Source organism: Lepeophtheirus salmonis, chromosome 6 (assembly GCF_016086655.4).
Source record: "Lepeophtheirus salmonis chromosome 6, UVic_Lsal_1.4, whole genome shotgun sequence".
NCBI lineage: Eukaryota > Metazoa > Arthropoda > Copepoda > Siphonostomatoida > Caligidae > Lepeophtheirus > Lepeophtheirus salmonis.
Genome location: NC_052136.2, coordinates 22,522,210 through 22,536,088, shown reverse-complemented (window position 1 = coordinate 22,536,088; position 13,879 = coordinate 22,522,210). Strand labels below are relative to the sequence as shown.

Genomic DNA, 13,879 nt, shown 5'->3' with positions numbered 1-13,879 from the left:
TTATTTTCTTCATTTCTTTATTTATAATCTAGGAAAAATTGCCATTTAGCTGGAGTCACTGGTAATAAGCATTTTATAAGTTTATCCATATTTTTTTTAATAGGACCATTAAAACTCCATCACCCGTGAATTTTAAAACAAAAACCAATATCCATTTCTCACAATAGGCCACTTCAAGAAATGGAGCCAGCTTCTTTTTTTTTTTTTTTTCAACCTTCTTTATTTGGTTTATATATTATATAGAACATACATGATTAAACTGGAGCAAAAAATTACATAATTTAAAATTATAGTTTATACTTAATGGTGGGGGGGTAGCATTTTCACTAATATTCTTAATATCCATCTTTAAAAAAAAAAAATAGTAAACATGTTAATTAAAAATTATGATAAATATTTGTTAAAGTTTTTAAACCCCTTTTTAAAATACTTCGATGATTCCGTGAAGTTGATTGAAGATACCGAATTTCTTCCCATGCAATATTCCATGACTCACTTCCTGATTTAGGAATTTTCATTCTGAGAGAGATATAGCGGGCTGAAGCTGCCAAGATGATAGCTCTCAACTCATCCTCCAGAATACAATGATAGTTATTTAGTCGGCTGGCGATGAGGGCTTTACAATTAAGAACTGCAAAGTCCAGAGCTCTTGTTACCTCAGAAGTTCCATCCTTCATCTTTGAAATTCCAAAAAAAACAAGACCTTTTACACATTTTTCTTACCATTCGTCAGCCCTTTTAGATTTATAGATACAAAATATTTTAGGATATAGATGGAAGGCAGTCTACAGACGCATGAAGTGTGTTATTATATATTTTCCCACAGTTCTTGTAGGGCCTAGTATATTTAATACAATCTGTGGAGATTTGTAACTGCACAGTAAACTTTTTATCATCATTCATTCCCCTCAGAGAAAGTACATTTTTTCCTTTCCAACCCATAGGGAGGACCAAACGCTTACTATGCAGCTTCCAGAGTCCATTCACAGCTGCATCAAAATTTAGTGGTACCATTTGAACATGCTACGGGCAAAGCATTGAATAATATTTTGAAGAATTAACAAGTGGAAATCTTATCCTACCATCGTTGAGGAATTCTTTCGAATTTAAATTATGAACAGTTAAAATATTTCGTGTGATTGCACGTTCTTCTAAAATTGAGGGGTCCTTTAAATTTATAAAAAATAACCTTTTATTCATATTTTGCCGAATTATATCAATGGTTGAGTCCTTTCTAAATTCAGGGGTGAGCATTCAAATTATTATCTGAGCTGAGCCTCAAGCTGGAGAGATCAAATATGTAATTTTATTGGTTAGATTGGTCCCCATCCTAAGCCAAATGTACAGTTCTCGGTTCGTTATACTTCTTCACCATTCTACTGCTCGATTTCTTGAAATATCCACAAAATTTTTGGAGTAAATTTTCGGGACAATACGAGATAGTTGGGCTACTCCATCACCTATATGGGATTTAGGTCTTTTCATGGCTTCGATATAATTCTTATAAAACAAACAATTAAGCCTTCTTCTAAAATAGCTTTTTCAACTAGGTGCGGACTTGATGCAGCCTTATATAAAAATTAAAGTTATTAGCAAATTGTTATAAAATTTCTACTCTTTTTTGAAGGTTAAATCTTTTCCAACAAGAAATTATTTTGTTGACGGAGGTCCAAATTTCGTTCCAGTTATCTTCATGAATACCACTGCTATTCCATTTCATGCCAGCCAGCCAGCTTTTCAGTTAACTTTTTATAAAACTCAAAAGGCAGGACGGAAGTCCTTGTGACTTGAAACTTTTTTTTGTAGTCCTTAATAAAACTTTGAATCTAAATTCTAGTAATGTAAGACTCCTAATATTCTCGTAGGTATAACACTCGATAATTCAAAAGTGTTTTTTTAATTTAGGCCTTATCTTAGTATCTGTCCCCTGTATTTTTTCCACAAAAACAAAAAGTACAAATAGCATCCTACTTATAGTACCTACGTTTATTTAGATTTGCATGAAATGACTTTATTTCCTCCACCAGTTCTGTTATCTCACTTCTGATTTCCCCGTTACTCAAACTTAACCTAGAGTTCTTTCTGGAGCTTCGAATTTTTTTTCGAACCTGGAGTTGGGAGGCAATGTTTTCTTTTTTTATCGATAAGTGCTGAATTTCATCTAAATGCTTTACCAAACCTTCGATATATCATAATCCTATCAAATTCCAATTCTATATCAACTCTTTCTTATTGAAACTTTTAAAATTTTGAAGACATTCCTTAAGTGTTTTTTCTTTGTTTGTTTTGAAGCTCTGACCTTGCCTTTTGGGATCAGTATACTTCTCAATTCTGCTTCTACCCTCTCTAGTGCTGATCACGAGGAAAGTAATTAATTATCGAGCAAAAATGTATATTAATTGATTGTCTTATCTATTTCCTTAAAGGTAAACACAACGCCTAAGAGTGACATATTGACTTTCCAATATGATTGAAAATTTGTTTGAGTTAGTTTAAAACTGGCAATTATATGTAGATGTGTGGTTGTATATTTATTTTTCAACCCCTTTAAATCCATATAACTTTAGATTGTTCATTTATTCGCAATGTATTATAAATTGACTTTTGTAACTAAAGTTATTATACTTTTATTTACTCTGCTCGGTGTATATGCATATTTATTGTTCAACCTACAATACTGACAGTTGATGTGGCAACATTTTTTAAATATTACTATTCCCAACTAATTCAAATTGTAAATTTAGTTAAGAATATAGAATACAGTTATAAAATATATTCAAAGGTATAAATATAATTGAAGCATTATCCATTTTAAATTTTCGGAATTATGTTCTTTCGTACAATAATTCAATGGCATCCTTCTAAAATCTGGTAGTTGAGCCTTAAATCACTAGTATGATATGATTTGCATTCATTTTCTTCTCAAGTACTTTAAAAAAGGTCTGACCTTTTGATTACGAATCTTCAATAATTTTTTTTCGTATCAAATCTGTTTTTTGAAAATTTTCAAAAAGAATAACTCCAGTATTCCAACTATTAATAAATATGTGAGTTCAATGCAAATGAAAAGTCTCAAAAATGTATTATTTTTGTAGACTTAAATTGATTTTTCTTAGGATTGAATTATCATTAATTAAATAGAAGTCTAAACTTGAAATATACTTATTTTTTTTCCGAGAATAGCTTTATTTTTTTAAAGATTACAGATTTTTTTTTCTTGACTTAACAGTAGACTCGAACATATATGGAGGATAAAAATATTTTTAAAAAACTTTATGTTTAACTCAAAAAATCGAATGGTCTCATCAATATATCCGTAGTAGGCATCACTATAGTCTAATATAAAATTGTTCCTTTAAATTACAAATATGATTCAGAGGCTCACCTTCATCAGAAGCAACTTGGATAGTAACAGGCTTGACTTTCCTATAAAGAAATAAATCCTATAAAAAGATATTAACTCTTGACAGAGAAATGGTATGATACAGTTATTACTCGTTGAGGTCCAAGGAGGACTTCAATTTCAAAAGACAAACTTTGTAGCTGACACCATGGGATCCAAAGTAACCGTGGTAGGTGATTTTAAATACAACAATCTTATTTCTAAGAGAAGATATCATGTTCAACAGTAATGATTTGAACATTTTTGGCTTTGAAGCTATCACAGAAATGAACATATGTGATAATATTATCTATGTCCATCACAGAAGCACAGAATCCTCAAGTGGTTTCGAATGAAATTGGAAAGGGAATTGAGTTAAGTCAACTTCATCTCCTCTACAATTTTTCCACTATGGTTCATTCTAGAGGCAGCATTGGCGAAAACAGCCAAAAACCAAAGTGAACCAAGAAATCTCATCATCGCTATCATTTTACTATGTAAGACGAGGTATAGTTCGGTTTCAAAAATATCTTCTTTAATTTTCGGTCTCCCGACACAGAACGAACAAACTCTAAATAAGCTTCCAAATAATTAATTTTACCTTATTTTCAAATTAACTAATAATGTATTTTAAGAAGCAAACCAAAATCTATGATTTTTTAAGCCGCATATTTCTGGGGATTCCGTCCTAATATGTCGAGTGTTTTGAATCTAATTTCTTTCTGGGATGTTATCGTCATTTTTGTCGTAACTGTAATCTTGACTGTGTTCTTATATACTTTTATTTCAGCAAAGCCTTCGACAAAGTCTTTCATGGGGAACTTCTCTTTAAATTGTCTACCATCGGCATAAATGGTCGGTTAATACAGTGGCTAAGTTCCTAGCTGACGAATAGGATACAGAGTGTAGTAATCAATTGTTACTTGATCTGTTCCACATGGTACTGTACTTGTACCCACGTCCTTTGACATTTACACTATTGACTTAGTAGATATTTTTTGAGAAGGTACATTCTTTTACGAGGATGATACGAAAATCATATGTTCTGTCGGCGATTTCTATACAAAATTTATTAGCTGGAGTGTAACTTGCAGAATGCCTATAAATATTAATATATTGATCCTGCTTCCTTTCTCCAAATAAGAGTTCCTCCACCCAAGTCTTGAGGGGTAGATAATTACTTGGATCCTAAGTCTACATATCTCATGATTTGAAATTTAAGAGGGATATAAAATATATTATAAAGAAGACAAATCGAAACCTGGGAATGATTAAATGAAGCTTCAAAACTCGTGACACTTTGTTTATGGTAAAACTATAAAAACTTTATGCGCTCCCGATTTTCATGTACGGATCTGAGATCTGGAATGCTCCAAGAAACTAAAAGGTTGATTCCTTAGGAAAGGTGCAAGCCAGGTTTGTGTCGTTTTTTCTTTCACTGGGAGGAAAGTTGCCCGTGAGAAAATTGTGCGTATTTTGTTCAAACTTCCGGAGGAATATTAACACATAATAAATTCACTTAATTTTATTTCTGACAAACATCTAAACATATTTGTTTGTTCCATCACCCAAGAGAGTATCTTCAAGTATGATTAATGTTATTGCAATACAAGAGGAGGAGGGGGGGGATAAATAGCTTACAGCCTCTTAAAATATGGTTGAATACTCTCAGCCCTCGGATTAGTCAGTGTCCCGGGGGATAGTGTAGGATTGTTAAAAACCACCGCCAATACATCCAAGGAACCCCTCTAACAACACCACAAGCTATTTCAATGCCGTTGAGTTGGCCAGGGTCCCGATTGTAGTGTGGGATAGTTTAAAGCCAGATAAAGAATTTTAAAGAGGTTTTTTAAGAGAAGATAAATTGGCCCTAGGGATAGTTTTTTTTATTGTATGAAAATGATGACAAAGTATTATAGTGGGCAAATCAAAACAAAATTAATTTTATATCAAATAAAGGAAAAGAAGGATGTCTGCTTTAATACCTCAGCCGGGGAGATAATCAGAGGGCTTAATAGAATGGCAAACTATTCATTATTCTGGATGAAGTACAGAGTGGTTGCCAACTTACTAACCTTGTGTAGTAGATATAGTAGAACATCGGGAGAGAGAACATGTTTCTTCTGTAAATAATCACTGGAGACATCCAAATATTTGTTATTTTAGTGAACTCATATAATGAAAAAAGTGATTGAGATGTTTTGTTTTTCAATTTTAAGTTGAGTCTTGTGTATGAAGATTTTTTATATACCGGCCCATATCAAGTGGAAATAAATTACATAACTGCCAAAGTACAAGTTCTGTTATATAAATTTAGATACACAAAAACACTATTGCATAAAGATTTTATGATAATATTGAAGATTATTGTACTTAATATGTTAAAAAATTAACAATAATGTTTATATAAAATAATAGGTGGAAATATAGTTGTACCGTGGTACAAAAAAAAAAATTAGAGAAATCTGTTAGATACTCTAATTTTTCCTAAAAGTTAAACCAAAAACTAAGCTAAAATTGAGTGTACCCATTACAAATTCAAGAAAAAAAAATCATTGATATGATAATTTAAATACAAATATGTTATTTGCATCTAATTTAGCATCCATAAGAAAAAAGATTTAAGTGGGGCAAAAATACAGAAAAAATACGGCTCTTACGGTAATCTTCTTTTGTATATTGTAGCTCCCAACTTTGAGCTCTCGAGCAGGATTCCATGAACCGGTAGGTATAATAGCAGTTTTACACTCATTCAACTCCAGACTGGACCTCTTTCTAAATTTTCCAGAGGAATTTAATAGTACTTCTAGCCTCTTTTTGAATTGAGCCTCTGAACCGGCTTCCATTGTCATAGTAACATCATCTGCATATAAGTCAATGAGATGCTTATCTCCCTCAAAACACACTCCAAACCCACCATACATTTTTTATATTTGTACTACAAGCTCCTCAGTCACAGCAATAAAAAGAAATGGAGCAGAAGGACATCCCTGCCTACATATTTTATTCAATTTTAACTGGTTTACTCTCCACTCCATCTGTAGAAATTGTTCAAGTGCCATTATATAGTACTGCCCAAATTGTATTAAAACCCGCTTAGGAAGCAAACATTGACTGTTTTAAGAGTTTGCCGATGATAAATGTAGCACATATTCTACCAACTGACAAAGAGCCAATGAAGAAAGAAAGAAGATCATATGTCGAATTATCTTCATTTTCAGGCGAAACAGAACTAATCTTGTAAATTGATTTGAAAATAGATGTTTAACATTATTTCCGCCTTTGCGGAAAAATTCATTTATGAGGGGATTCGATTTCATGGACTATCTTATAGGTCTATACAGAATCCATGTCCGAACAAAGAACCCATATCAAAAAACATTTTTTCATTTGTTGGACATGACTATTATAAATCGCTGGCTCCTATACAGAAGAGATTTTACTAAGCTTAGTATTCCTTCCAATCAACAAAATGATCTTCATACCTTTAAAAACAAAGTTGCTAGAGTACTTTTTTCCAAGGAAAGATCTCAAATAAAAAAAGAGCCGTTTGGCCATCAGATAGCCTTCTGGAAATTCAAGTTACAAATTGAAGGAAACGACAGGATAATAGTCAAAACTATTCTTCAAATCAATGTTTGTTTTTACCAAGTATCTCAATTAAAATCATTGATCGAAAGATCAAAGTAGATTTTCAAATAAATATTTCTTTTTATCCAGCAAATAAGAAGACCCTCTCGACACTAAAGTTGTGAGTATGGATAAATAACTAATAGAATACTTTAATAATTTAGAAAATGATAATTACCAATTTAGCGGGTCATTTGATCGATGGATAAACGGCAATTATAAACATTTATTCTTAAATAAAACACAACGTTTATATCATAAAAATAGTCCGTGGTCTATGGCCAGAGTAGTTATTACTTATAAACTGCAAGAGTGTGCAGGAATTACAAGAAGTTACAATTTGTATAATTATAATAATCTGTAGATTGTTGCGCCATTTCTTTCCTTTGTTATGGATAATTATATTAATTTACAAATTTTTAAATTTGGCACTATCAGTATCCTATATTTTGAATAGTAATTATTTGAAATTGGTATTGAACAGGAATAGTTAGATATTATTTGATATCGAAAATAAATTAAATAAATACCTGATTAGTCAAGGCTCATATAAATATTTCTTGATTCCGTGCTTTAAGTTCAAACTTTGTCGAGTATTTCAAACAAACATTTTGGACCAGTTCTAGTAATTTACAAAAAAAAAAAAATTGTCTCAAGTTAGGTCGAGTATTTTTTGAGTTCGAGTAATACTCAAATCCAATTCAACTTAATATTTATATTTAAAAAATGACAAGTTATAAAAAATAGAATTTATTTTAAAACTAGATGTGTCTTTCTTTTATTAGATTAAGCGATATTTTTTCTTAAATAATACTATTAATTTTATGTAAATATATATATATATAATTTTTTTTTTGATGACCAATTAACTAATTAATATTATTGTATTTGTCTATAATTCAAACTACATTCTTCATTTTAATATATATATAATTTAACATTCTACGAATATTACAATTAATTTATAAATAGTTTTCAAAGAATATAAGAGAAAGCCTATAAAATACAAAAACAAATCTAAGCAGGTAAATTGATAAATATATAATATAACTATACAAAAAAAAAATTTGGATCAAGAGGACTGCCTGACTAAACACAACTTATGATCACATAAACGTCTTTGACGATAGCTGAACCTGAAAAATTAGGAAAATTGGAGTATGTTCTACTGGCAATGTTTCATTTTACCCAATCGAAAAGAGATTTGGCTGGTAGCGCCAATTAAGTTTTGGAAATGATCATTTCTGGGAGAGGCAAATTCTAGAGGCTGAGAAAAATGCCGTGCAGGGCATCCTTAGCTCAAAGAGACTCTTCGCTGGAAAACATAAGTTTTATTGTGCACTCCAATAAACACAACGCTGAACTACGAAGATTCATTGAAATTGTCAATTGAGGAAGTTATGGACCCCTTTGGCCATGCTATTCATCTCATGCCTTTATTGATATTCACTTTTCGATTTTATATCTAAACATGAGGAGGAGAAGCATCTCCCTCTTTAACACCACAAATCCAAGAGCTATATTCTTCTATACGTTTATCGTGAAGATGCTTAATAGTGTGGAGAAAGCTATTGAGGCAATGATTAGTTAAATAAGTTTTTGGGAGATATATAATAATATTTAAAAAATGTGATGTCATCAAAAAACAAAGACTTTCATCATGGAACATATTAAAATGGGAGTAAAAAGATTTATGGCAATTCTATAAATGAACGTATAAATTTTAATTAAATTATTGGAAAATAAATGATTGGAGAAGTATGTAGAGAAATAAATAATCAACTAGTATTTGTCTCTGACAACACTTATAAAGTAATCAAGAAAGATAAATTGTTGTAGGGGAATCTGGTTAGCTAATTTATAAGAAACGGGACGTACAGGTAAAAAAAAAAATCAACTCACCAATATGTACATATTTGTTAATTAATTTCTTACCTATTCCGAGCAGTCGTATTCAAGTTTGTACTCAGTTTGAGTAATTTTTTTATTGTCTTGGATTCAGTATGGAAAGACCCGATAACACACATAATTTGTAGACTATTCTATAATGCCAAATATTCTATGGATGCCTGATAATAATTTTTTGATTTTTTTTTCTTCAAATTAGTGTCCATACCCGTTTTTAAAAGACAAAAAGTGTTTTATTTCTATTTAAATATAGATTTTGGAATTCTGGTTAAGAAATTGATAATTTTTTTTAACCCTCCATTTCGGAACTGGAATATTATACACGCCAAAATTTAAAGAAATGATTTTTATTTATTTGAATCTACCTTTCATCAAAAAATACTTTTGAGATGTTCCTTAATTAATTATTCTTCTAAATACTTAGTTTAGTATTTATTCGTATATTTACCAATTTTTAATCAATGTGAGGACTGAGGCGAACAACGGTAGCTACAAAAAAAAAAAAATTACTAGAGTGGCTTGTATGAGGCTAAATTTTATAAAAATTTAGACTGGTTTTATTCAGCTTCCAAATAGCATATCTAGACATATTATGACAAAAAAAACAAAAAAATATAAGCCCCACCTTCTAGGCAGTTAAAACCCTCTGTATTGTTGAGGAAATGTTTCTTTGCAACGTTTTGATAAATTACATTTATTGTTGCGTTCGACTCATACGTCGTTATTCCATATCATAATACAAAATAAGCAGCACCCAATGAGAATGATATTTTTTTGAACAATCCGTCCGTTTGATAAAATAGTATACATCATCAAGCTAATATTTTGTTATACCAATAAAAATATTCTGGCATTCCTTGGGAATAATAGAAGATAGTAGATTTAGCTCGCCTCCAATATATTTTTTTAGCCTTTAGAGAGAAGAGATGTACTTTGAATGAAAAATGGCATTTAGTCACCAATTTTCTTGATTCATTGACTACTCAATTAAAAGAGGCAGAAAGTGTTTCTTATTTAAACCCAGGGCAACTATTTGAGCACCATACAGTTCGACTCTTATCAGTATTTCTTCAATCTTCTTAATTTTTATAAGCCACATTATATAATAATGGGCAATTTTTGTAAGTTTCGTCGTATATATTCCATTCAATTGATAAAATTTCAACCATATTTTTGACATCACAGACTTAAAATATATTTGAAAAATCAGGCTTCCAAATCTCTGCCGCGACAAAATCTGTTTCAGTTTTTTAAATTATCAAGCCCAAACATGTGGGAATATTTTTCTACAGACTTTAGAATACAAAAAAATGCTTCTAACTAACTGACGTTCAGTGTTGGCTTCCAAAAATAATGTACCATCATCCCTATAAAGATCAAGGGAATGTTTAAATTCACCCTATGGAAACTCTAAAACCCTATATCTCTTTTGTAGAAGTATACCAAATTTTTCAACTGCGGCAATAAATCCAGGAGCTAATTTCAAATTTGCAATACACAGAGGTTCCAGACAAGGAAATTTACAACAGGTTGTAGAAAGATTAATTTTCCATACTTCACCATCGAAATTTTTAAACATGAAAAAAAAGTACAAATACATTAGGAGGAAGTAAAAATTCCTTCTAAACAATTTTTTTTTTAAGATAAGGTTCTAGACAAAACTTGAAAACAACCATTTTATACGTTTTACAGTAAATAATACGACTAATTTGGATTTTAAAATTTAATGGAAACATCAATCCTTAGCAGCATTGAAACCAAAGAAGTGTCAAGTCTCATTTATTTATGTATCAAGGTGAAAATCCTTTAGCTAAAATGCTAAACTAAATCTTCTAAGAAAATTTCCTATATCAAAATAGTTAAAGGTAATATTACGTAGTGCTGGCACAAAAACTACAATATGGTATAGTTATAAATTTATTCTAGCAATAGCAAACATAAGTACATATATGAGGTGTACTCAATTTTTGAGTTTCAAAATAATTGTAGATCTACGTAATTTTGATAAAGTTTAAAGTGAACTGTGCTCACGGACTTCCCCAATTTATGACGTATATCTTATAATAAAAAACTTTATCATATTGTGCAAATAAAATATTCAATTCCATATCTACTTATTGAACATATATAAGGGAAATTATTTTTTTAGGAAGTATCATTAATCTGATTTGAGAGCAAAACTAATCAATCAAAACAAATCTTATTTTAGAGTCATGATGAAATTCTTCTGTACCCTTTTATTCTTGGTTGTTGCAGCCAATGCTTTTCCCCCTCAGATCAAATTCTCTGAGAGTTTTATGAGAGTAAAGTCCATGAGACAGAGATTCGGGGGAAGAATTGTCGGAGGTGAAGAAGTTGAACCCAACTCCATTCCTTTCCAAATTTCATTCCAAACTACCGGAGGATTGCATTTCTGTGGTGCTTCTGTCATGGACAAGGACACTATTATCACTGCTGCTCATTGCTGTGACAGCTTCTTCCCGTGGGAAGTCCAAGTTGTTGCTGGTGAACACGATCTCTTTTCTACTAGTGGAGATGAACAAAAGATTGCTGTATCTGATATCACATACCACGAGATGTTTGAAACCCATGGAACTAACTATGACGTTTGTCTTTTGAAGTTGAAGTCCTCCTTGGACCTCAACGAGTAAAAACTCTATCATACCATACCTTTGTCAATCGTTAATTTTTATTTTATTAATAGGAAAGTCAAGCCTGTTGCTCTCCCAGAAAAGGACCAAGAATTCACCGGTGATGCTGTTGTGTCCGGATGGGGAACTATCTATTCCGATGGCCCATCTTCTCCTCTCCTTAGATCTGTTACTGTCCAAATTGTTTCTGATGAAGGTAAGACTCTGAATCATATTTATACCATTTTTATGAATTTACATAATTTCATTCATATTAGATTGTAGTGATGCCTACCCTGGATCAACTGATGAGACTATGATTTGTGCTGCTGCTGCTGGAAAAGACTCCTGCCAAGGTGACTCCGGTGGCCCATTGGCTCAAGACGGAACCCTCGTTGGTATAGTTTCTTGGGGGCGTGGTTGTGCTTTCCCTGGATATCCAGGTGTCTACGGCAAGGTCTCCCAATTCATTGACTGGATTGTTGAACACAAATAAACATTTTTTGATTTCATCTGTCAATGATTTGAAACGATTTGAAATATAATCATCCATTTTTCTGTTTATTATTTTCTTCATTTCCTTATTTATAATTCGAAAGTGCTTTTTTTAATTTAGGCCTTATCCTAGTATCTTTTCCCTGGGGTTTTTCCACTTAATACAGAAAGTACAAACAGCATTCTACTTATAGTACTTAGATGCATGAAATGACATTATTTCCTCCACAACTTCCATTGGCTTACTTCTGATTTGCCTGTTACTCAACCTTAACCTAGAATTTTTTATGGAACTTCGACTTTTTTTTAAAACGAGTTTTAAAACTCCAGGTCCCTCAGAAACTCAGAATCCCTTTTCAAGTTGTGTGATTGTGGGAAATTGGATTCACAGTTGTTGCATTGTGTGTCAATAATCATACTATCAATAGGAAATTTTAAACTAAGTATCTATCTGATAAAGTTCTCAAAAACACCAATCCGATGTCCTCAAGACATAACAAGGAGGATATTTTTTCTTAATAGATACAGTGCCTAATTTTAAGAATGTATACAACAGGTTTCAACAATGAGAATATCTTGTTTTCCCCCATATTTACCTCCCTGTATCTTCTTTTCTACGTCGCATCTTTGCTCATCTTCGAGAAATTCATTTTATGGAATCCAGTTTTGAATTGAAATTAGCGCACAGGCTGTCTCTGAATGGTTTACAGTGTAAAACTTGCAGATTCAATTTTCCACGAGTCTACGATTGGGGTTATAAATCTCTATTCCATAACTAACCCTGAATTCCTTGATACTGCCTCGTTTTTTGAGTTTGTACGAAAATATAGCAACATTTTAAACGTTAAGACGCCGACATTTGAAAACAAGAAGTGGAATACTCTCAGAGAACCCATTTCCAAGAAAAAGATGGTACCTTGGTGATTCCTTAACGAGTTTGCAATTTTTCTTCATGACTGGAAAAAGTTTGGATCAAGAGGACTGCCTGACTAAACGCAACTTATTATCACATATACGTCTTTGACGATAGCTGAACCTGCTGAGTATCTCTTAAAAATTAGGAAAATTCGAGTATGTTCTCCTGGCAATGTTTCATTCTTACCCAATCGAAAAGAGATTTGGCTGGTAGCGCCAATTAATTTTTGGAAATGATCATTTCTGGGAGAGGCAAATTCTAGAGGCTGAGAAAAATGCCGTGCAGGGCATCCTTAGCTCAAAGAGACTCTTCGCTGGAAAACATAAGTTTTATTGTGCACTCCAATAAACACAACGCTGAACTACGAAGATTCATTGAAATTGTCAATTGAGGAAGTTATGGACCCCTTTGGCCATGCTATTCATCTCATGCCTTTATTGATATTCACTTTTCGATTTTATATCTAAACATGAGGAGGAGAAGCATCTCCCTCTTTAACACCACAAATCCAAGAGCTATATTCTTCTATACGTTTATCGTGAAGATGTTTAATAGTGTGGAGAAAGCTATTGAGGCAATGATTAGTTAAATATGTTTTTGGGAGATATATAATAATATTTAAAAAATGTGATGTCATCAAAAAAACAAAGACTTTCATCATGGAACATATTAAAATGGGAGTAAAAAGATTTATGGCAATTCTATAAATGAACGTATAAATTTTAATTAAATTATTGGAAAATAAATGATTGGAGAAGTATGTAGAGAAATAAATAATCAACTAGTATTTGTCTCTGACAACACTTATAAAGTAATCAAGAAAGATAAATTGTTGTAGGGGAATCTGGTTAGCTAATTTATAAGAAACGGGACGTACAGGTAAAAAAAAAATCAACTCACCAATATGTACATATTTGT

At 31.7% G+C, this 13,879-nt stretch overlaps 1 protein-coding gene across 1 annotated transcript; it reads left to right on the top strand.

The window, feature by feature from the left end:
* Positions 1 to 11,068: 11,068 nt before the first annotated feature.
* LOC121119231 (trypsin-1) lies at positions 11,069 to 12,114 on the top strand. Its single transcript, XM_040713852.1, has 3 exons — positions 11,069 to 11,567; positions 11,625 to 11,767; positions 11,829 to 12,114. The coding sequence occupies exons 1-3, from the start codon at positions 11,134 to 11,136 to the stop codon at positions 12,044 to 12,046; spliced, it is 795 nt and encodes a 264-aa protein (XP_040569786.1). The 5' UTR covers positions 11,069 to 11,133; the 3' UTR covers positions 12,047 to 12,114.
* Positions 12,115 to 13,879: the final 1,765 nt, after the last annotated feature.